General features: G+C 49.6%; 3 protein-coding genes across 3 annotated transcripts in view; all 3 read left to right on the forward strand.

Moving 5' to 3' along the window:
- The window catches only part of LOC132380444 (ribosome-binding protein 1-like), a 67,998-nt gene that overhangs the window by 19,285 nt on the left and 28,411 nt on the right, over positions 1-20,302 (forward strand). The window lies entirely within an intron of this gene.
- Positions 1-20,302, forward strand: part of LOC132380446 (ribosome-binding protein 1-like) — a 53,404-nt gene that overhangs the window by 14,906 nt on the left and 18,196 nt on the right. The gene's annotated exons all lie outside the window — the stretch shown is intronic.
- Positions 875-3,407, forward strand: LOC132380445 (uncharacterized). The gene is made up of 2 exons (XM_059949245.1): positions 875-892; positions 1,608-3,407. The coding sequence occupies exon 2, from the start codon at positions 2,257-2,259 to the stop codon at positions 3,043-3,045; it is 789 nt and encodes a 262-aa protein (XP_059805228.1). The 5' UTR covers positions 875-892; positions 1,608-2,256; the 3' UTR covers positions 3,046-3,407.

The raw sequence follows: 20,302 nt of genomic DNA on the forward strand, positions 1-20,302 counted from the left end.
CAGGGAAGATGGAAGAAGGTTCACAAGGACAGGGTAGTGATGGAGGAAGTTTCACAATGACAGGAAAGGTAGACGAAGGTTCACAAGGACAGGGAAGTGATGGAAAACTTCACAAGGACAGGGAAGTGATGGAAAAGTTCACAAGAACAGGGAAGTGCTGGAGGAAGGTTCACAATGACAGGAAGTGATGGAGGAAGGTTCACAAGGACAGGGAAGTGCTGGAGGAAGGTTCACAAGTACAGGGAAGTGATGGAGGAAGGTTCACAAGGACAGGGAAGTGCTGGAGGAAGGTTCACAAGGACAGGGAAGTGATGGCGGAAGGTTCACAAGGACAGGGAAGTGATGGAAAAGTTCCCAAGGACAGGGAAGATGGAGGAAGGTTCACAAGGACAGGAAAGTGATGGAAAAGTTCACAAGGACAGGGAAGTGATGGTGGAAGGTTCACAAGGACAGGGAAGTGCTGGAAAAGTTCTCAGGGACAGGGAAGTGCTGCAGGGATGTTCACAAGGACAGGGAAGTGCTGGAGGAAGGTTCACAAGGACAGGGAAGTGCTGGAGGTAGTTTCACAAGGACAGGGAAGTGATGGCGGAAGGTTCACAAGGACCAGGAAGTGATGGGAAAGTTCCCAAGGACAGGGAAGATGGTGGAAAGTTCCCAAGGACAGGGAAGATGGAGGAAGGTTCACAAGGACAGGAAAGTGATGGAAAAGTTCACAAGGACAGGGAAGTGAAGGTGGATGGGTCACAAGGACAGGGAAGTGCTGGAGGATGTTTCACAAGGACAGGGATGTGATGGCGGAAGGTTCACAAGGACAGGGAAGTGATGGAAAAGTTCACAAGGACAGGTAAGTGCTGCAGGGAGGTTCACAAGGACAGGGAAGTGCTGGAGGAAGGTTCACAAGGACAGGGAAGCGTTGGAAAAGTTCACAAGGACAGGGAAGTGCTGGAGCAAGTTTCAGAAGGACAGGGAAGATAGAGGAAGGTTCACAGGGACTGGGAAGATGGAGGAAGTTTCACAAGGACAGGGAAGATGGAAGAAGGTTCACAAGGACAGGGAAGTGATGGAAAAGTTCATAAGGATGGATGTGATGGAAAAGTTCACAAGGACAGGGAAGTGCTGGAGGGAGGTTCACAAGGACAGGGAAGTGATGGAAAAGTTCACAAGGACAGGGAAGATGGAGGAAGGTTGACAAGGACAAGGAAGTGCTGGAGGAAGGTTCACAAGGACAGGGAAGTAATAGAAAAGTTCACAAGGACAGGGAAGTGCTGCAGGGAGGTTCACAAGGACAGGGAAGTGCTGGAGGAAGGTTCACAAGGACAGGGAAGTGCTGGAAGAAGGTTCACAAGCATAGGGAAGTGCTGGAGGAAGGTTACCAAGGACAGGGAAGTGATGGTGGATGGTTCACAAGGACAGGGAAGTGCTGGTGGAAGTTTCAGAAGGACAAGGAAGATAGAGGAAGGTTCACAAGTACAGGGAAGATGGAGGAAGTTTCACAAGGACAGGAAGTGATGGAGTAAGGTTCACAAGTACAGGGAAGTGATGGAGGAAGGTTCACAAGGACAGGGAAGTGATGGAAAAGTTCCCAAGGACAGGGAAGATGGAGGAAGGTTCACAAGGACAGGGAAGCGTTGGAAAAGTTCACAAGGACAGGGAAGTGCTGGAGGAAGGTTCACAAGGACAGGGAAGCGTTGGAAAAGTTCACAAGGACAGGGAAGTGCTGGAGCAAGTTTCAGAAGGACAGGGAAGATAGAGGAAGTTTCACAGGGACAGGGAAGATGGAGGAAGTTTCACAAGGACAGGGAAGATGGAAGATGGTTCACAAGGACAGGGTAGTGATGGAGGAAGTTTCACAATGACAGGAAAGGTAGACGAAGGTTCACAAGGACAGGGATGTGATGGAAAACTTCACAAGGACAGGGAAGTGATGGAAAAGTTCACAAGAACAGGGAAGTGCTGGAGGAAGGTTCACAATGACAGGAAGTGATGGAGTAAGGTTCACAAGTACAGGGAAGTGATGGAGGAAGGTTCACAAGGACAGGGAAGTGCTGGAGGAAGGTTCACAAGGACAAAGAAGTGATGGAAAAGTTCCCAAGGACAGGGAAGATGGAGGAAGGTTCACAAGGACAGGAAAGTGATGGAAAAGTTCACAAGGACAGGGAAGTGAAGGTGGATGGGTCACAAGGACAGGGAAGTGCTGGAGGATGTTTCACAAGGACAGGGATGTGATGGCGGAAGGTTCACAAGGACAGGGAAGTGATGGAAAAGTTAACAAGGACAGGTAAGTGCTGCAGGGAGGTTCACAAGGACAGGGAAGTGCTGGAGGAAGGTTCACAAGGACAGGGAATTGATGGAAAAGTTCACAAGGACAGGGAAGATGGAGGAAGGTTGACAAGGACAAGGAAGTGCTGGAGGAAGGTTCACAAGGACATGGAAGTGATAGAAAAGTTCACAAGGACAGGGAAGTGCTGCAGGGAGGTTCACAAGGACAGTGAATTGCTGGAGGAAGGTTCACAAGGACAGGGAAGTGCTGGAGGAAGGTTCACAAGCACAGGGAGGTGCTGGAGGAAGGTTACCAAGGACAGGGAAGTGATGGTGGATGGTTCACAAGGACAGGGAAGTGCTGGTGGAAGTTTCAGAAGGACAGGGAAGATAGAGGAAGGTTCACAAGGACAGGGAAGATGGAGGAAGTTTCACAAGGACAGGGAAGATGGAGGAAGGTTCACATGGACAGGGAAGTGCTGGAGGAAGGTTCACAAGGACAGGGAAGCTTTGGAAAAGTTCACAAGGACAGGGAAGTGCTGGAGCAAGTTTCAGAAGGACAGGGAAGATAGAGGAAGGTTCACAGTGACAGGGAAGATGGAGGAAGTTTCACAAGGACAGGGAAGATGGAAGAAGGTTCACAAGGACAGGGACGTGATGGAAAAGTTCATAAGGATGGATGTGATGGAAAAGTTCACAAGGACAGGGAAGTGCTGGAGGGAGGTTCACAAGGACAGGGAAGTGATGGAAAAGTTCACAAGGACAGGGAAGATGGAGGAAGGTTGACAAGGACAAGGAAGTGCTGGAGGAAGGTTCACAAGGACAGGGAAGTAATAGAAAAGTTCACAAGGACAGGGAAGTGCTGCAGGGAGGTTCACAAGGACAGGGAAGTGCTGGAGGAAGGTTCACAAGGACAGGGAAGTGCTGGAAGAAGGTTCACAAGCATAGGGAAGTGCTGGAGGAAGGTTACCAAGGACAGGGAAGTGATGGTGGATGGTTCACAAGGACAGGGAAGTGCTGGTGGAAGTTTCAGAAGGACAGGGAAGATAGAGGAAGGTTCACAAGGACAGGGAAGATGGAGGAAGTTTCACAAGGACAGGGAAGATGGAGGAAGGTTCACAAGGACAGGGAAGCGTTGGAAAAGTTCACAAGGACAGGGAAGTGCTGGAGGAAGGTTCACAAGGACAGGGAAGCGTTGGAAAAGTTCACAAGGACAGGGAAGTGCTGGAGCAAGTTTCAGAAGGACAGGGAAGATAGAGGAAGGTTCACAGGGACAGGGAAGATGGAGGAAGTTTCACAAGGACAGGGAAGATGGAAGAAGGTTCACAAGGACAGGGTAGTGATGGAGGAAGTTTCACAATGACAGGAAAGGTAGACGAAGGTTCACAAGGACAGGGATGTGATGGAAAACTTCACAAGGACAGGGAAGTGATGGAAAAGTTCACAAGAACAGGGAAGTGCTGGAGGAAGGTTCACAATGACAGGAAGTGATGGAGTAAGGTTCACAAGTACAGGGAAGTGATGGAGGAAGGTTCACAAGGACAGGGAAGTGATGGAAAAGTTCCCAAGGACAGGGAAGATGGAGGAAGGTTCACAAGGACAGGAAAGTGATGGTGGAAGGTTCACAAGGACAGGGAAGTGATGGAAGAAGGTTCACAAGGACAGGGTAGTGATGGAGGAAGTTTCACAATGACAGGAAAGGTAGACGAAGGTTCACAAGGACAGGGATGTGATGGAAAACTTCACAAGGACAGGGAAGTGATGGAAAAGTTCACAAGAACAGGGAAGTGCTGGAGGAAGGTTCACAATGACAGGAAGTGATGGAGTAAGGTTCACAAGTACAGGGAAGTGATGGAGGAAGGTTCACAAGGACAGGGAAGTGATGGAAAAGTTCCCAAGGACAGGGAAGATGGAGGAAGGTTCACAAGGACAGGAAAGTGATGGTGGAAGGTTCACAAGGACAGGGAAGCGCTGGAGGAAGTTTCACAAGGACAGGGAAGTGATGGAAAAGTTCACAGGACAGCGAAGCGCTGGAGGAAGGTTCACAAGGACAGGGTAGTGATGGAGGAAGGTTCACAATGACAGGAAAGGTAGACGAAGGTTCACAAGGACAGGGATGTGATGGAAAACTTCACAAGGACAGGGAATTGATGGAAAAGTTCACAAGAACAGGGAAGTGCTGGAGGAAGGTTCACAATGACAGGAAGTGATGGAGTAAGGTTCACAAGTACAGGGAAGTGATGGAGGAAGGTTCACAAGGACAGGGAAGTGATGGAAAAGTTCCCAAGGACAGGGAAGATGGAGGAAGGTTCACAAGGACAGGAAAGTGATGGAGGAAGGTTCACAAGGACAGGGAAGTGATGGAAATGTTCCCAAGGACAGGGAAGATGGACGAAGGTTCACAAGGACAGGAAAGTGATGGAAAAGTTCACAAGGACAGGGAAGTGATGGTGGAAGGTTCACAAGGACAGGGAAGTGCTGGAGGATGTTTCACAAGGACAGGGAAGTGATGGCCGAAGGTTCACAAGGACAGGGAAGTGATGGAAAAGTTCTCAGGGACAGGAAAGTGCTGCAGGGAGGTTCACAAGGACAGGGATGTGCTGGAGGAAGGTTCACAAAGACAAGGAATTGATGGAAAAGTTCACAAGGACAGGGAAGTGATGGAAAAGTTCACGAGGACAGGGAAGCGCTGGAGGAAGGTTCACAAGGACAAGGATGTGACGGAAAAGTTCACAAGGACAGCGAAGCACAGGAGGAAGGTTCACAAGGACAGGGTAGTGATTGAGGAAGGTTCACAAGGGCAGGGAAGCGCTGGTGGAAGGTTCACAAGGGCAGGGAAGTGCTGGGTGAAGCTTCACTACGACAGGGAAGATTTGGAAGAAGGTTCACAAGGACAGGGAAGATAGTGTAAGGTTCACAAGGACAGGGAAGATGGAGGAATGTTCACAAGGACAGCGAATTGATGGAAAAGTTCACAAGGACAGGGAAGTGATGGACAAGTTCACAAGGACAGGGAAGCGTTGGGGGAAGGTTCACAAGGACAGGGGAGTGATGGAAAAGTTCCCAAGGACAGGGAAGATGGAGGAATGTTCCCAAGGACAGGGAAGATGTAGGAAAGTTCATTAGGACAGGGAAGTGATGATGGAAAAGTTGACAAGGACAGGGAAGTGATGGCGGAAGGTTCACAAGGACAGGGAAGTGATGGAAAAGTTCACAAGGACAGGGGAGTGATGGAAAAGTTCCCAAGGACAGGGAAGATGGAGGAAAGTTCCCAAGGACAGGGAAGATGGAGGAAGGTTCACAAGGACAGGAAAGTGATGGAAAAGTTCACAAGGACAGGGAAGTGATGGTGGAAGGTTCACAAGGACAGGAAAGTGATGGCCGAAGGTTCACAAGGACAGGGAAGTGCTGGAGGATGTTTCACAAGGACAGGGATGTGATGGCGGAAGGTTCACAAGGACAGGGAAGTGATGGAAAATTTCACAAGGACAGGGAAGTGATGGAAAAGTTCACAAGGACATGGAAGTGCTGGAGGAAGGTTACCAAGGAAAGGGAAGTGCTGGTGGATGGTTCACAAGGACAGGGAAGTGCTGGAGGAAGTTTCAGAAGGACAGGGAAGATAGAGGAAGGATCACAAGGACAGGGAAGATGGAGGAAGTTTCACAAGGACAGGGAAGATGGAGGAAGGTTCACAAGGACAGGAAAGTGCTGGAGGAAGGTTCACAAGGACAGGGAAGCGTTGGAAAAGTTCACAAGGACAGGGAAGTGCTGTAGGAAGTTTCAGAAGGACAGGGAAGATAGAGGATGGTTCACAAGGACAGGTAAGATGGAGGAAGTTTCACAAGGACAGGGAAGATGGAAGAAGGTTCACAAGGACAGGGTAGTGATGGAGGAAGTTTCACAATGACAGGAAAGGTAGACGAAGGTTCACAAGGACAGGGAAGTGATGGAGAACTTCACAAGGACAGGGAAGTGATGGAAAAGTTCACAAGAACAGGGAAGTGCTGGAGGAAGGTTCACAATGACAGGAAGTGATGGAGGAAGGTTCACAAGGACAGGGAAGTGCTGGAGGATGGTTCACAAGTACAGGGAAGTGAAGGTGGATGGGTCACAAGGACAGGGAAGTGCTGGAGGATGTTTCACAAGGACAGGGATGTGATGGCGGAAGGTTCACAAGGACAGGGAAGTGACGGAAAAGTTCACAAGGACAGGTAAGTGCTGCAGGGAGGTTCACAAGGACAGGGAAGTGCTGGAGGAAGGTTCACAAGGACAGGGAATTGATGGAAAATTTCACAAGGACAGGGAAGTGATGGAAAAGTTCACAAGGACAGGGAAGTGCTGGAGAAAGGTTCACAAGGACAGGGAAGTGCTGGAGGAAGGTTCACAAGCACAGGGAAGTGCTGGAGGAAGGTTACCAAGGACAGGGAAGTGCTGGTGGATGGTTCACAAGGACAGGGAAGTGCTGGAGGAAGTTTCAGAAGGACAGGGAAGATAGAGGAAGGTTCACAAGGACAGGGAAGATGGAGGAAGTTTCACAAGGACAGGGAAGATGGAGGAAGTTTCACAAGGACAGGAAAGTGCTGGAGGAAGGTTCACAAGGACAGGGAAGCGTTGGAAAAGTTCACAAGGACAGGGAAGTGCTGTAGAAAGTTTCAGAAGGACAGGGAAGATAGAGGATGGTTCACAAGGACAGGTAAGATGGAGGAAGGTTCACAAGGACAGGGAAGATGGAAGAAGGTTCACAAGGACAGGGTAGTGATGGAGGAAGTTTCACAATGACAGGAAAGGTAGACGAAGGTTCACAAGGACAGGGAAGTGATGGAAAACTTCGCAAGGACAGGGAAGTGATGGAAAAGTTCACAAGAACAGGGAAGTGCTGGAGGAAGGTTCACAATGACAGGAAGTGATGGAGTAAGGTTCACAAGTACAGGGAAGTGATGGAGGAAGGTTCACAAGGACAGGGAAGTGCTGGAGGAAGGTTTACAAGGACAGGGAAGTGATGGCGGAAGGTTCACAAGGACAGGGAAGTGATGGAAAAGTTCCCAAGGACAGGGAAGATGGAGGAAGGTTCACCAGGACAGGAAAGTGATGGAAAAGTTCACAAGGACAGGGAAGTGATGGTGGAAGGTTCACAAGGACAGGGAAGTGCTGGAGGATGTTTCACAAGGACAGGGATGTGCTGGAGGATGTTTCACAAGGACAGGGATGTGATGGCGGAAGGTTCACAAGGACAGGGAAGTGATGGAAAAGTTCACAAGGACAGGGAAGTGCTGCAGGGAGGTTCACAAGGACAGGGAAGTGCTGGAGGAAGGTTCACAAGGACAGGGAATTGATGGAAAATTTCACAAGGACAGGGAAGTGATGGAAAAGTTCACAAGGACAGGGAAGTGATGGACAAGTTCACAAGGACAGGGAAGCGTTGGGGGAAGGTTCACAAGGACAGGGGAGTGATGGAAAAGTTCCCAAGGACAGGGAAGATGGAGGAATGTTCCCAAGGACAGGGAAGATGAAGGAAAGTTCATTAGGACAGGGAAGTGATGATGGAAAAGTTGACAAGGACAGGGAAGTGATGGCGGAAGGTTCACAAGGACAGGGAAGTGATGGAAAAGTTCACAAGGACAGGGGAGTGATGGAAAAGTTCCCAAGGACAGGGAAGATGGAGGAAAGTTCCCAAGGACAGGGAAGATGGAGGAAGGTTCACAAGGACAGGAAAGTGATGGAAAAGTTCACAAGGACAGGGAAGTGATGGTGGAAGGTTCACAAGGACAGGAAAGTGATGGAAAAGTTCACAAAGACAGGGAAGTGCTGGAGGATGTTTCACAAGGACAAGGAAGTGATGGCCGAAGGTTCACAAGGACAGGGAAGTGCTGGAGGATGTTTCACAAGGACAGGGATGTGATGGCGGAAGGTTCACAAGGACAGGGAAGTGATGGAAAAGTTCACAAGGACAGGGAAGTGCTGCAGGGAGGTTCACAAGGACAGGGAAGTGCTGGAGGAAGGTTCACAAGGACAGGGAATTGATGGAAAAATTCACAAGGACAGGGAAGTGATGGAAAAGTTCACAAGGACAGGGAAGTGCTGGAGGAAGGTTACCAAGGAAAGGGAAGTGCTGGTGGATGGTTCACAAGGACAGGGAAGTGCTGGAGGAAGTTTCAGAAGGACAGGGAAGATAGAGGAAGGTTCACAAGGACAGGGAAGATGGAGGAAGTTTCACAAGGACAGGGAAGATGGAGGAAGGTTCACAAGGACAGGAAAGTGCTGGAGGAAGGTTCACAAGGACAGGGAAGCGTTGGAAAAGTTCACAAGGACAGGGAAGTGCTGTAGGAAGTTTCAGAAGGACAGGGAAGATAGAGGATGGTTCACAAGGACAGGTAAGATGGAGGAAGTTTCACAAGGACAGGGAAGATGGAAGAAGGTTCACAAGGACAGGGTAGTGATGGAGGAAGTTTCACAATGACAGGAAAGGTAGACGAAGGTTCACAAGGACAGGGAAGTGATGGAGAACTTCACAAGGACAGGGAAGTGATGGAAAAGTTCACAAGAACAGGGAAGTGCTGGAGGAAGGTTCACAATGACAGGAAGTGATGGAGGAAGGTTCACAAGGACAGGGAAGTGCTGGAGGAAGGTTCACAAGTACAGGGAAGTGAAGGTGGATGGGTCACAAGGACAGGGAAGTGCTGGAGGATGTTTCACAAGGACAGGGATGTGATGGCGGAAGGTTCACAAGGACAGGGAAGTGACGGAAAAGTTCACAAGGACAGGTAAGTGCTGCAGGGAGGTTCACAAGGACAGGGAAGTGCTGGAGGAAGGTTCACAAGGACAGGGAATTGATGGAAAATTTCACAAGGACAGGGAAGTGATGGAAAAGTTCACAAGGACAGGGAAGTGCTGGAGAAAGGTTCACAAGGACAGGGAAGTGCTGGAGGAAGGTTCACAAGCACAGGGAAGTGCTGGAGGAAGGTTACCAAGGACAGGGAAGTGCTGGTGGATGGTTCACAAGGACAGGGAAGTGCTGGAGGAAGTTTCAAAAGGACAGGGAAGATAGAGGACGGTTCACAAGGACAGGGAAGATGGAGGAAGTTTCACAAGGACAGGAAGATGGAGGAAGTTTCACAAGGACAGGAAAGTGCTGGAGGAAGGTTCACAAGGACAGGGAAGCGTTGGAAAAGTTCACAAGGACAGGGAAGTGCTGTAGAAAGTTTCAGAAGGACAGGGAAGATAGAGGATGGTTCACAAGGACAGGTAAGATGGAGGAAGGTTCACAAGGACAGGGAAGATGGAAGAAGGTTCACAAGGACAGGGTAGTGATGGAGGAAGTTTCACAATGACAGGAAAGGTAGACGAAGGTTCACAAGGACAGGGAAGTGATGGAAAACTTCACAAGGACAGGGAAGTGATGGAAAAGTTCACAAGAACAGGGAAGTGCTGGAGGAAGGTTCACAATGACAGGAAGTGATGGAGTAAGGTTCACAAGTACAGGGAAGTGATGGAGGAAGGTTCACAAGGACAGGGAAGTGCTGGAGGAAGGTTTACAAGGACAGGGAAGTGATGGCGGAAGGTTCACAAGGACAGGGAAGTGATGGAAAAGTTCCCAAGGACAGGGAAGATGGAGGAAGGTTCACAAGGACAGGAAAGTGATGGAAAAGTTCACAAGGACAGGGAAGTGATGGTGGAAGGTTCACAAGGACAGGGAAGTGCTGGAGGATGTTTCACAAGGACAGGGATGTGCTGGAGGATGTTTCACAAGGACAGGGATGTGATGGCGGAAGGTTCACAAGGACAGGGAAGTGATGGAAAAGTTCACAAGGACAGGGAAGTGCTGCAGGGAGGTTCACAAGGACAGGGAAGTGCTGGAGGAAGGTTCACAAGGACAGGGAATTGATGGAAAATTTCACAAGGACAGGGAAGTGATGGAAAAGTTCACAAGGACAGGGAAGTGCTGGAGGAAGGTTCACAAGGACAGGGAAGTGCTGGAGGAAGGTTCACAAGCACAGGGAAGTGCTGGAGGAAGGTTACCAAGGACAGGGAAGTGCTGGTGGATGGTTCACAAGGACAGGGAAGTGCTGGAGGTAGTTTCAGAAGGACAGGGAAGATAGAGGAAGGTTCACAAGGACAGGGAAGATGGAGGAAGTTTCACAATGACAGGGAAGATGGAGGAAGGTTCAGAAGGACAGGAAAGTGCTGGAGGAAGGTTCACAAGGACAGGGAAGCGTTGGAAAAGTTCACAAGGACAGGGAAGGGCTGTAGGAAGTTTCAGAAGGACAGGGAAGATAGAGGATGGTTCACAAGGACAGGTAAGATGGAGGAAGTTTCACAAGGACAGGGAAGTGATGGCGGAAGGTTCACAGGGACAGGGAAGTGATGGAAAAGTTCCCAAGGACAGGGAAGATGGAGGAAGGTTCACAAGGACAGGAAAGTGATGGAAAAGTTCACAAGGACAGGGAAGTGATGGTGGAAGGTACACAAGGACAGGGAAGTGCTGGAGGATGTTTCACAAGGACAGGGAAGTGCTGGGGGAAGGTTCACAAAGACAAGGAATTGCTGGAAAAGTTCACAAGGACAAAAGTTCACAAGGACAGTGAAGTGCTGGAGGAAGGTTCACAGGGACAGGGAAGTGATGGAAAAGTTCACAAGGACAGCGAAGCGCAGGAGGAAGGTTCACAAGGACAGGGAAGTGATGGATGAAGGTTTACAAGGACAGGGAAGATGGAGGAAGGTTGACAAAGACAGGGAAGCGCTGATGGAAGGTTCACAAGGACAGGGAAGTGCTGGAGGAAGGTTCACAAGTACAGGGAAGTGATGGAGGAAGGTTCACAAGGACAGGGAAGTGCTGGAGGAAGGTTTACAAGGACAGGGAAGTGATGGCGGAAGGTTCACAAGGACAGGGAAGTGATGGAAAAGTTCCCAAGGACAGGGAAGATGGAGGAAGGTTCACAAGGACAGGAAAGTGATGGAAAAGTTCACAAGGACAGGGAAGTGATGGTGGAAGGTTCACAAGGACAGGGAAGTGCTGGAGGATGTTTCACAAGGACAGGGATGTGCTGCAGGATGTTTCACAAGGACAGGGATGTGATGGCGGAAGGTTCACAAGGACAGGGAAGTGATGGAAAAGTTCACAAGGACAGGGAAGTGCTGCAGGGAGGTTCACAAGGACAGGGAAGTGCTGGAGGAAGGTTCACAAGGACAGGGAATTGATGGAAAATTTCACAAGGACAGGGATGTGATGGAAAAGTTCACAAGGACAGGGAAGTGATGGAGGAAGGTTCACAATGACAGGGAAGTGATGGTGGAAGGTTCACAAGGACAGGGAAGTGCTGGAGGATGTTTCACAAGGACAGGGAAGTGCTGGGGGAAGGTTCACAAAGACAAGGAATTGCTGGAAAAGTTCACAAGGACAAAAGTTCACAAGGACAGTGAAGTGCTGGAGGAAGGTTCACAGGGACAGGGAAGTGATGGAAAAGTTCACAAGGACAGCGAAGCGCTGGAGGAAGGTTCACAAGGACAGGGAAGTGATGGATGAAGGTTTACAAGGACAGGGAAGATGGAGGAAGGTTGACAAAGACAGGGAAGCGCTGATGGAAGGTTCACAAGGACAGGGAAGTGATGGATGAAGGTTCACAAGGACAGGGAAGATGTAGGAAGGTTCAGAAGTACAGGGAAGTCCTGGATGAAGGTTCACAATGACAGGAAAGGTAGACGAAGGTTTGCAAGGACAGTGAAGTGATGGAAAACTTCGCAAGGACAGGGAAGTGATGGAAAAGTTCACAAGAACAGGGAAGTGCTGGAGGAAGGTTCACAATGACAGGAAGTGATGGAGGAAGGTTCACAAGTACAGGGAAGTGATGGAGGAAAGTTCACAAGGACAGGGAAGTGCTGGAGGAAGGTTCACAAGGACAGGGAAGTGATGGAGGAAGGTTCCCAAGGACAGGGAAGTGATGGAAAAGTTCCCAAGGACAGGGAAGATGGAGGAAGGTTCACAAGGACAGGGAAGTGATGGAGGAAGGTTCACAAGGACAGGGAAGTGATGGAAAAGTTCCCAAGGACAGGGAAGATGGAGTAAGTTTCACAAGGACAGGGAAGATGGAGGAATGTTCACAAGGACCGGGAAGAGATGGAGGAAGGTTCACAAGGACAGGGTAGTGATGGAGGAAGTTTCACAAGGAGAGGGATCTGCTGGAGGAAGGTTCACAAGGACAGGGAAGTGATGGAAAAGTTCCCAAGGACAGGGAAGATGGACTAAGTTTCACAAGGACAGGGAAGATGGAGGAATGTTCACAAGGACAGGGAAGAGATGGAGGAAGGTTCACAAGGACAGGGAAGTGATGGAGGAAGGTTCACAAGGACAGGGAAGTGATGGAAATGTTCACAAGGACAGGGAAGTGCTGGAGGAAGGTTTACAAGGACAGGGAAGTGCTGGAGGAAGGTTTACAAGGACAGGGTAGTGATGGAGGAAGTTTCACAAGGACAGGGATGTGATGGAGGAAGGTTCACAAGGACAGGGAAGTGATGGAAATGTTCACAAGGATAAGGAAGTGCTGGAGGAAGATTTACAAGGACAGGGAAGTGCTGGAGAAAGGTTTACAAGGACAGGGTAGTGATGGAAGAAGGTTGACAAGGACAGGGAAGCGCTGGGGGAAGTTCAGAAGGACGGGGAAGTGATGGATGAAGGTTTACAAGGACAGCGAAGATGGAGGAAAGTTCACAAGGACAGGGAAGTGATGGAAAAGTTCACAAGGACAGGGAAGTGATGGAGAAAGGTTCAGAAGGACAGGGATGTGATGGAAAAGTTCACAAGGACAGAGAAGTGATGGAGCAAGGTTTACAAGGACAGGGAAGATGGAGGAAGGTTCATAAGGACAGGGATGCGATGGAGGAAGGTTCCCAAGGACAGGGAAAATGGAGGAATGTTCACAAGGACAGAGAAGTGCTGGAGGAAGTTTCACAAGGGCAGGGAAGATGGAGGAAGGTTCACAAGGACAGGGAAGATGGAAGAAGGTTCACAAGGACAGGGTAGTGATGGAGGAAGTTTCACAATGACAGGAAAGGTAGACGAAGGTTCACAAGGACAGGGAAGTGATGGAAAACTTCACCAGGACAGGGAAGTGATGGAAAAGTTCACAAGAACAGGGAAGTGCTGGAGGAAGGTTCACAATGACAGGAAGTGATGGAGTGAGGTTCACAAGGACAGGGAAGTGCTGGAGGAAGTTTCAGAAGGACAGGTAAGATAGAGGAAGGTTCACAAGGACAGGGAAGATGGAGGAAGTTTCACAAGGACAGGGAAGATGGAGGAAGGTTCACAAGGACAGGAAAGTGCTGGAGGAAGGTTCACAAGGACAATGAAGCATTGGAAAAGTTCACAAGGACAGGGAGATGCTGGAGGAAGTTTCAGAAGGACAGGGAAGATGGAGGAAGTTTCACAAGGACAGGGAAGATGGAAGAAGGTTCACAAGGACAGGGTAGTGATGGAGGAAGCTTCACAATGAAAAGAAAGGTAGACGAAGGTTCACAAGGACAGGGAAGTGATGGATGAAGGTTTACAAGGACAGGGAAGATGGAGGAAGGTTGACAAAGATAGGGAAGCGCTGGAGGAAGGTTCACAATGACAGGGAAGTGATGGATGAAGGTTTACAAGGACAGGGAAGCGCTGGATGAAGGTTCACAAGCACAGGGAAGATGGAGGAAGGTTCACAAGTACAGGGAAGTGCTGGAGGAAGGTTCACAAGGACAGGGAAGTGATGGCAGAAGGTTCACAAGGACAGGGAAGTGATGGAAAAGTTCCCAAGGACAGGGAAGATGGAGGAAGGTTCACAAGGACAGGAAAGTGATGGAAAAGTTCACAAGGACAGGGAAGTGATGGTGGAAGGTTCACAAGGACAGGGATGTGCTGGAAAAGTTCTCAGGGACAGGGAAGTGCTGCAGGGATGTTCACAAGGACAGGGAAGTGCTGGAGGAAGGTTCACAAGGACAGGGAAGTGCTGGAGGTAGTTTCACAAGGACAGGGAAGTGATGGCGGAAGGTTCACAAGGACCGGGAAGTGATGGGAAAGTTCCCAAGGACAGGGAAGATGGTGGAAAGTTCCCAAGGACAGGGAAGATGGGGGAAGGTTCACAAGGACAGGAAAGTGATGAAAAAGTTCACAAGGACAGGGAAGTGAAGGTGGATGGTTCACAAGGACAGGGAAGTGCTGGAGGATGTTTCACAAGGACAGGGATGTGATGGCGGAAGGTTCACAAGGACAGGGAAGTGATGGAAAAGTTCACAAGGACAGGTAAGTGCTGCAGGGAGGTTCACAAGGACAGGGAAGTGCTGGAGGAAGGTTCACAAGGACAGGGAATTGATGGAAAATTTCACAAGGACAGGGAAGTGATGGAAAAGTTCACAAGGACAGGGAAGTGCTGGAGGATGGTTCACAAGGACAGGGAATTGCTGGAGGAAGGTTCACAAGCACAGGGAAGTGCTGGAGGAAGGTTACCAAGGACAGGGAAGTGCTGGTGGATGGTTCACAAGGACAGGGAAGTGCTGGAGGAAGTTTCAGAAGGACAGGGAAGATAGAGGAAGGTTCACAAGGACAGGGAAGATGGAGGAAGTTTCACAAGGACAGGGAAGATGGAGGAAGGTTCACAAGGACAGGAAAGTGCTGGAGGAAGGTTCACAAGGACAGGGAAGCGTTGGAAAAGTTCACAAGGACAGGGAAGTGCTGTAGGAAGTTTCAGAAGGACAGGGAAGATAGAGGATGGTTCACAAGGACAGGTAAGATGGAGGAAGTTTCACAAGGACAGGGAAGATGGAAGAAGGTTCACAAGGACAGGGTAGTGATGGAGGAAGTTTCACAATGACAGGAAAGGTAGACGAAGGTTCACAAGGACAGGGAAGTGATGGAAAACTTCACAAGGACAGGGAAGTGATGGAAAAGTTCACAAGAACAGGGAAGTGCTGGAGGAAGGTTCACAATGACAGGAAGTGATGGAGTAAGGTTCACAAGTACAGGGAAGTGATGGAGGAAGGTTCACAAGGACAGGGAAGTGCTGGAGGAAGGTTCACAAGGACAGGGAAGTGATGGCGGAAGGTTCACAAGGACAGGGAAGTGATGGAAAAGTTCCCAAGGACAGGGAAGATGGAGGAAGGTTCACAAGGACAGGAAAGTGATGGAAAAGTTCACAAGGACAGGGAAGTGATGGTGGAAGGTTCACAAGGACAGGGAAGTACTGGAGGATGTTTCACAAGGACAGGGAAGTGCTGGAGGAAGGTTCACAAAGACAAGGAATTGCTGGAAAAGTTCACAAGGACAAAAGTTCACAAGGACAGTGAAGTGCTGGAGGAAGGTTCACAGGGACATGGAAGTGATGGAAAAGTTCACAAGGACAGCGAAGCGCTGGAGGAAGGTTCACAAGGACAGGGAAGTGATGGATGAAGGTTTACAAGGACAGGGAAGATGGAGGAAGGTTGACAAAGACAGGGAAGCGCTGGAGGAAGGTTCACAATGACAGGAAGTGATGGAGTAAGGTTCACAAGTACAGGGAAGTGATGGAGGAAGGTTCACAAGGACAGGGAAGTGCTGGAGGAAGGTTCACAAGGACAGGGAAGTGATGGCGGAAGGTTCACAAGGACAGGGAAGTGATGGAAAAGTTCCCAAGGACAGGGAAGATGGAGGAAGGTTCACAAGGACAGGAAAGTGATGGAAAAGTTCACAAGGACAGGGAAGTGATGGTGGAAGGTTCACAAGGACAGGGAAGTACTGGAGGATGTTTCACAAGGACAGGGAAGTGCTGGAGGAAGGTTCACAAAGACAAGGAATTGCTGGAAAAGTTCACAAGGACAAAAGTTCACAAGGACAGTGAAGTGCTGGAGGAAGGTTCACAGGGACAGGGAAGTGATGGAAAAGTTCACAAGGACAGCGAAGCGCTGGAGGAAGGTTCACAAGGACAGGGAAGTGATGGATGAAGGTTTACAAGGACAGGGAAGATGGAGGAAGGTTGACAAAGACAGGGAAGCGCTGGAGGAAGGTTCACAAGGACAGGGAAGTGATGGATGAAGGTTTACAAGGACAGGGAAGCGCTGGATGAAGGTTCACAAGGACAGGGAAAATGGAGGAAGGTTCACAAGTACAGGGAAGTCCTGGAGGAAGGTTCACAATGACAGGAAAGGTAGACGAAGGTTCGCAAGGACAGTGAAGTGATGGAAAACTTCGCAAGGACAGGGAAGTGATGGAAAAGTTCACAAGAACAGGGAAGTGCTGGAGGAAGGTTCACAATGACAGGAAGTGATGGAGGAAGTTTCACAAGTACAGGGAAGTGATGGAGGAAGGTTCACAAGGACAGGGAAGTGCTGGAGGAAGGTTCACAAGGACAGGGAAGTGATGGAGGAAGGTTCCCAAGGACAGGGAAGTGATGGAAAAGTTCCCAAGGACAGGGAAGATGGAGTAAGGTTCACAAGTACAGGGAAGTCCTGGAGGAAGGTTCACAATGACAGGAAAGGTAGACGAAGGTTCGCAAGGACAGTGAAGTGATGGAAAACTTCGCAAGGACAGGAAAGTGATGGAAAAGTTCCCAAGGACAGGGAAGATGGAGTAAGTTTCACAAGGACAGGGAAGATGGAGGAATGTTCACAAGGACCGGGAAGAGATGGAGGAAGGTTCACAAGGACAGGAAGTGATGGAGGAAGGTTCACAAGGACAGGGAAGTGCTGGAGGAAGGTTCACAAGTACAGGGAAGTGATGGAGGAAGGTTCACAAGGACAGGGAAGTGCTGGAGGAAGGTTCACAAGGACAGGGAAGTGATGGCGGAAGGTTCACAAGGACAGGGAAGTGATGGAAAAGTTCCCAAGTACAGGGAAGATGGAGGAAGTTTCACAAGGACAGGAAAGTGATGGAAAAGTTCACAAGGACAGGGAAGTGATGGTGGAAGGTTCACAAGGACAGGGAAGTGCTGGAAAAGTTCTCAGGGACAGGGAAGTGCTGCAGGGATGTTCACAAGGACAGGGAAGTGCTGGAGGAAGGTTCACAAGGACAGGGAAGTGCTGGAGGAAGTTTCACAAGGACAGGGAAGTGATGGCGGAAGGTTCAGAAGGACCAGGAATTGATGGGAAAGTTCCCAAGGACAGGGAAGATGGTGGAAAGTTCCCAAGGACAGGGAAGATGGAGGAAGGTTCACAAGGACAGGAAAGTGATGGAAAAGTTCACAAGGACAGGGAAGTGATGGTGGAAGGTTCACAAGGACAGGGAAGTGCTGGAGGAAGGTTCACAAAGACAAGGAATTGCTGGAAAAGTTCACAAGGACAGGGAAGTGATGGTGGATGGTTCACAAGGACAGGGAAGTGCTGGAGGAAGTTTCAGAAGGACAGGGAAGATAGAGGAAGGTTCACAAGGACAGGGAAGATGGAGGAAGTTTCACAAGAACAGGGAAGATGGAGGAAGGTTCACAAGGACAGGAAAGTGCTGGAGGAAGGTTCACAAGGACAGGGAAGCGTTGGAAAAGTTCAGAAGGACAGGGAAGTGCTGTAGGAAGTTTCAGAAGGACAGGGAAGATAGAGGATGGTTCACAAGGACAGGTAAGATGGAGGAAGTTTCACAAGGACAGGGAAGATGGAAGAAGGTTCACAAGGACAGGGTAGTGATGGAGGAAGTTTCACAATGACAGGAAAGGTAGACGAAGGTTCACAAGGACAGGGAAGTGATGGAAAACTTCACCAGGACAGGGAAGTGATGGAAAAGTTCACAAGAACAGGGAAGTGCTGGAGGAAGTTTCACAATGACAGGAAGTGATGGAGTAAGGTTCACAAGTACAGGGAAGTGATGGAGGAAGGTTCACAAGGACAGGGAAGTGCTGGAGGAAGGTTCACAAGGACAGGGAAGTGATGGCGGAAGGTGCACAATGACAGGGAAGTGATGGAAAAGTTCCCAAGGACAGGGAAGATGGAGGAAGGTTCACAAGGACAGGAAAGTGATGGAAAAGTTCACAAGGACAGGGAAGTGATGGTGGAAGGTTCACAAGGACAGGGAAGTGCTGGAGGATGTTTCACAAGGACAGGGAAGTGCTGGAGGAAGGTTCACAAAGACAAGGAATTGCTGGAAAAGTTCACAAGGACAGCGAAGCGCTGGAGGAAGGTTCACAAGGACAGGGAAGTGATGGATGAAGGTTTACAAGGACAGGGAAGATGGAGGAAGGTTGACAAAGACAGGGAAGCGCTGGAGGAAGGTTCACAAGGACAGGGAAGTGATGGATGAAGGTTTACAAGGACAGGGAAGCGCTGGATGAAGGTTCACAAGGACAGGGAAGATGGAGGAAGGTTCACAAGTACAGGGAAGTCCTGGAGGAAGGTTCACAATGACAGGAAAGGTAGACGAAGGTTCGCAAGGACAGTGAAGTGATGGAAAACTTCGCAAGGACAGGGAAGTGATGGAAAAGTTCACAAGAACAGGGAAGTGCTGGAGGAAGGTTCACAATGACAGGAAGTGATGGAGGAAGGTTCACAAGTACAGGGATGTGATGGAGGAAGGTTCACAAGGACAGGGAAGTGCTGGAGGAAGGTTCACAAGGACAGGGATGTGATGGAGGAAGGTTCCCAAGGACAGGGAAGTGATGGAAAAGTTCCCAAGGACAGGGAAGATGGCGGAAGGTTCACAAGGACAGGGAAGTGATGGAGGAAGGTTCACAAGGACAGGGAAGTGATGGAAAAGTTCCCAAGGACAGGGAAGATGGAGTAAGTTTCACAAGGACAGGGAAGTTGGAGGAATGTTCACAAGGACCGGGAAGAGATGGAGGAAGGTTCACAAGGACAGGGATGTGATGGAGGAAGGTTCACAAGGACAGGGTAGTGATGGAGGAAGTTTCACAAGGACAGGGATGTGCTGGAGGAAGGTTCACAAGGACAGGGAAGTGATGGAAAAGTTCACAAGAACAGGGAAGTGCTGGAGGAAGGTTCACAATGACAGGAAGTGATGGAGGAAGGTTCACAAGTACAGGGAAGTGATGGAGGAAGGTTCACAAGGACAGGGAAGTGCTGGAGGAAGGTTCACAAGGACAGGGAAGTGATGGAGGAAGGTTCCCAAGGACAGGGAAGTGATGGAAAAGTTCCCAAGGACAGGGAAGATGGAGGAAGGTTCACAAGGACAGGGAAGTGATGGAGGAAGGTTCACAAGGACAGGGAAGTGATGGAAAAGTTCCCAAGGACAGGGAAGATGGAGTAAGTTTCACAAGGACAGGGAAGATGGAGGAATGTTCACAAGGACCGGGAAGAGATGCAGGAAGGTTCACAAGCACAGGAAGTGATGGAGGAATGTTCACAAGGACAGGGAAGTGCTGGAGGAAGGTTCACAAGTACAGTGAAGTGATGGAGGAAGGTTCACAAGGACAGGGAAGTGCTGGAGGAAGGTTCACAAGGACAGGGAAGTGATGGCGGAAGGTTCACAAGGACAGGGAAGTGATGGAAAAGTTCCCAAGGACAGGGAAGATGGAGGAAGGTTCACAAGGACAGGAAAGTGATGAAAAAGTTCACAAGGACAGGGAAGTGATGGTGGAAGGTTCACAAGGACAGGGAAGTGCTGGAAAAGTTCTCAGGGACAGGGAAGTGCTGCAGGGATGTTCACAAGGACAGGGAAGTGCTGGAGGAAGGTTCACAAGGACAGGGAAGTGCTGGAGGTAGTTTCACAATGACAGGGAAGTGATGGCGGAAGGTTCACAAGGACCAGGAAGTGATGGGAAAGTTCCCAAGGACAGGGAAGATGGTGGAAAGTTCCCAAGGACAGGGAAGATGGAGGAAGGTTCACAAGGACAGGAAAGTGATGGAAAAGTTCACAAGGACAGGGAAGTGAAGGTGGATGGGTCACAAGGACAGGGAAGTGCTGGAGGATGTTTCACAAGGACAGGGATGTGATGGCGGAAGGTTCACAAGGACAGGGAAGTGATGGAAAAGTTCACAAGGACAGGGAAGTGCTGCAGGGAGGTTCACAAGGACAGGGAAGTGCTGGAGGAAGGTTCACAAGGACAGGGAATTGATGGAAAATTTCACAAGGACAGGGAAGTGATGGAAAATTTCACAAGGACAG

The sequence above is a fragment of the Hypanus sabinus genome, chromosome 24, assembly GCF_030144855.1.
Source record: "Hypanus sabinus isolate sHypSab1 chromosome 24, sHypSab1.hap1, whole genome shotgun sequence".
Classification (NCBI taxonomy): Eukaryota; Metazoa; Chordata; class Chondrichthyes; order Myliobatiformes; family Dasyatidae; genus Hypanus; species Hypanus sabinus.